The sequence below is a fragment of the Acomys minous genome (genome assembly GCF_964271855.1).
Source record: "Acomys minous genome assembly, chromosome: 6".
In the NCBI taxonomy this organism is placed as follows: Eukaryota; Metazoa; Chordata; class Mammalia; order Rodentia; family Muridae; genus Acomys; species Acomys minous.
The window spans coordinates 51,425,136-51,429,061 of NC_140487.1; the positions used below are offsets into that span (position 1 = coordinate 51,425,136).

A 3,926-nucleotide genomic window follows, 5' to 3' on the forward strand; every position below is an offset into this window, starting at 1 on the left:
AGTGATTCCTCTTATCTGCACACAGATAAACTGGCTTCTTCAGAGAGGAGATGACTCAGATTTCTGCCCAGAAAAGTCCCACATTCCTCCATCAGCAGATGGGAACAGATACAAAGACTCACAGCTAGAAAATATGCAGTGATTAAGAGACCTTGAAACACTCAGCCATATATGGTGTATCTCCACCAAATTCTTTCAGAGGGGTCCAGGGAAGTCTGTAGAAAATGTCGTAGAAAGAATAGAAAAGCCAGGGTAGATGGAGGACACCAAAGAAACAAGGCCTTCTAAACACAGCAGAATAAATAAATGCATAAATGGATTAACATAAAAACTCAGAGACTGCAGCTGCATGCAAAGTGCCTGCACAGATCTTTGCCTTAGAGCAGCAGAAGTGGATACATGCCCCATCCCTAACAAGAAGCTATCTCTGTTTAATAGATACTTGCAAATTAAACATTAGTTTTCTCCAAGGGAGTCTCATTTGGGGAAGTACATCACACTTGAGGGTAGGTCCCATGCCTTGCAGAAGCTGCCCCCCAAATGAACTCAATGATATATATACAAATATATATATTTGTATAATGACTTCTGGTTTTGTGTTTTTGTGTTGAAATTATGTGTTTCTATGTCTGTAGTATTTATTGTGTTTTTTTCTTTGACTCTTTTCTCCTATTCTGATTTGTTGAATTTTATTGTTGTTTATTTTATTATTATTACCTAGAGGCTGCCTTGTTTCCTAAGGGGAGAACAAAAGAGTGTGGATCTGGATGGCAGTAGAGATAAGGATGAACTGGGAGGACTAGAGGAAAGGAAACTCTAATCAGAATATATTCTATGAAAAAAGAATGGTTTCTTTTGTATTATAATTTATTCACATCACATTGGGATTGTAATATCCTCACTCTTACCTTGCTGTTCCCACCCTCCATACTCTCTGATCTGTTCCCTTCCCTTAGACATCTGACAGGTAGGTTCTGCCTCCCCCACCATCTGACTACAGCCTATCAGGTCTCATCTGTACAGTCTGTATTCCTCTCCTCTGTGGTTTCACGAGTACTCTCTACCAAGGGGCAGTGATGAAATTCCTGGCATCAGAGACCTTGTCAGAGGCAGTCATTTCTGCCCCCCTCTTTCACATGTGGAGAATGAGCTGTCCATTGGCTACAACCAAGGAGGTGGTCCAGGTTGTCTGCTTGCACTATTCTTGGGTGGTGCATCAGTCTGTGCAGGCCGTGCTCGGTCCAGATACCTCAGCCTCAATAGTTTCCATGTTTAGCACCTAACAACTGCTGAGCCCATCCTTCCATCCCAGAATTATTCCATATAACACACAGTTCCTTGCCCAGATTCTGTTGAAAGTCCCAGTATCTGTCCCAATCCCCCATTGGGTAGAGTCTCTCAGAGGACATGTATGTTGAGCTAATTTCCAATGATAAGTGAGTATATACTATGGGTACCTTTCTAGGTTTGGGTTACCTCACTCAGGATGGTTGTTTCTAGTTTTACATCCATTTGCTTGCAAATTTCAAGATTTCCGTGTTTTGGTAGCTGAGTAGTATTTCATTGTGTAAATGTACCACTGTGTCTTTATCCATTCTTTGGTTGAGGGACATATAGTATGTTTCAAGATTCTAACTATTATGATTAAAGCTACTATGGATATAACAGAACAAATGTCCTTCTTGTATGGTAGAGCATCTTTGGGGTAGATGCCCAAGAGAGGTATAGCTGGGTCCTGAACTATTTTCAATTTTCTGAGAAACCACCATATTGATTTCCAAAGAGATTGTACAAGTTTGCACTCCCACCAGAAATGGAGGAATGTTCCCCTTTCTCCACATACTTGCCAACATAATTTTTAAATGTAGGGATATGTTGGTGAACACTTATAATCCCAGAGTAGGAGAGGCAGAGAAAAGAGAATCCATGAGGCAACCATTTTGTGTTACTTGGCAAGCTCCAGGTACAGTGAGAGACAATCTATCAAGGAATGAGGTGAATGGCTTCTGAAGAGCAACAGTGAAGGCTGTCTCCTGGCCTCCACATGTGCTTGAACAGGTACATATGTGCACATACATACTTTAAAAAAACCATACATCATATATGTGTATATACAGAATTTTATTTACCAATATTATTTTACTAAATGTAGAGGAAACAAAATGCAAAAAAAAAACAGAATATAAAATGTTCATTTTTAGTTACTCAAAGAATCATTGAGTAACTGTAGTAAAAATGGAAAGTTTAAATTTACAATATCTTTATGATCCATATAAATTTTATTTATTAAACAAAATAAAACCTACAGTTTAAACTAAGAGTAGATTAAAGTGTTTTAAACAGGAGGGCTTAAAGAGTTACTATCTGCAAGATGCTTCTTTACATTGACTTCAGCATCAAGGACAGATTTATGTTGTAAAATAAAAAAGAGAAAGGGAATTCACGTGAGAATATCAACTTCTGATGTACAAAGACCTGAAGAACTTTATAGTTCTTTACAGCAGAAACGTAAAAAGAATATATATGTGTACTACAAAAGTTTTAAAAATTACATGAAGAATCTCACTTTGCTATTTGAAAATTTTTAATATGAGAATAATCCATAACTTAGAAAAAGAGCAATTACTGTTGCTACACCATGAAGGCACCTGCATCCACCTGAAACTCCAGTTCCAGGGGATGCCATGACCTCTGTACACCTATGTGAGTATCAGGAATGCACATATGTACACATGCTAGCACAACAATTTTATAGAAAATAAAAATAAATGAGTCAGTTTTAAAAGAAAAGAAAAACATGTTTTATAAAAATTTACTGATGCTTTAACTGCATGAATTTAAACACACTGGTTAGTCTCTTATCAGAACAGATTTGTATCAAAGGAGCAATTGTAGGATAAACATTCAACACAAACTTCTGAACAGTCAGGAAGACTGGGTCATACATCCATACTAGGACCGAGGTATATGAGATGATGAAGTCCATCCAGTACAAGACCACATAGAAAACCACCAGCGCCAAGATTGTCTGGGTGGCCCTTTTCTCGGGTGATGTTCTCAGGTACCTGACACTATGAAGATGCTTGCATTGCCTCTGATGTCTGAACAAGATAATCACCATGTATGTGCTTGTGGTCAGCATGATTCCTACAAGAAACACATCTCTAAAGGCTATCACTGTAAAAATCAATGCCCTGATGATGTAGTTCATGGGTAAGATTATGCAGGATTTAGTGACCTTCATCTGGTTGTTTTCACTCACATTGGTAAATGCACCAATACTGAACAACAAGCTGCTACTGAAAGACAAATTGAAAGACCAAATACAAAAGAAGGAGTTGATCGTGTATTTTTTAAGTTTATGTTTAAATTTTGCCAACACAGAGGTACTGGGACTGATAGTGACAGCCTGGAACACACTCAGGAGGCAGGTGATGCAGATGGAGAGGCCTCTCATCACCCTGTGTATATAAAACGTTGCCTTACATTTGAAGTCATTCCCAATGTTCAGTGACTCAAACACATCTGTAAGCCAAATATCCCCTCCAGTGAGGACCATCATTATGTGAATGAAGGTGAGTTGACAGGAGATCAGGTCAGTGAGCTTAGGTCTATGACCTAGGATTATGAAAGTGTAGAATAAAAGGAGAACGATATTGGCTAGGACTCCAAGACCAGCTTGAAAATAAAGGATATTCTCTAGTGAGGACATAAAGAAGTGTCTTCATCTTAAGAGCATAGTGGAAGCATATTCCTTGTATCTGAAAAAATAGAGTATACATCAAATTTGTCATTCACTGGACAGTGTGTCTGTATTGTCATTCCATTTTTCTTAAAAGCTCTTGAATAACATGTCTTTAACTTGTGATGTTCCAGAGTGTACATTATAGCCTACATTTCTATATACCCTCTCCCTCTCTCTCTCT

At 38.3% G+C, this 3,926-nt stretch overlaps 1 protein-coding gene across 1 annotated transcript; it reads right to left on the bottom strand.

Moving 5' to 3' along the window:
- Window positions 1–2,812: 2,812 nt before the first annotated feature.
- Window positions 2,813–3,712, bottom strand: LOC311599636 (vomeronasal type-1 receptor 90-like; the record flags this gene model as incomplete). The annotated part of the gene is made up of 1 exon (XM_084785661.1): window positions 2,813–3,712. One exon carries the CDS (start codon window positions 3,710–3,712, stop codon window positions 2,813–2,815), a length of 900 nt encoding a protein of 299 aa, XP_084641787.1.
- Between the last annotated feature and the right edge of the window lie 214 nt (window positions 3,713–3,926).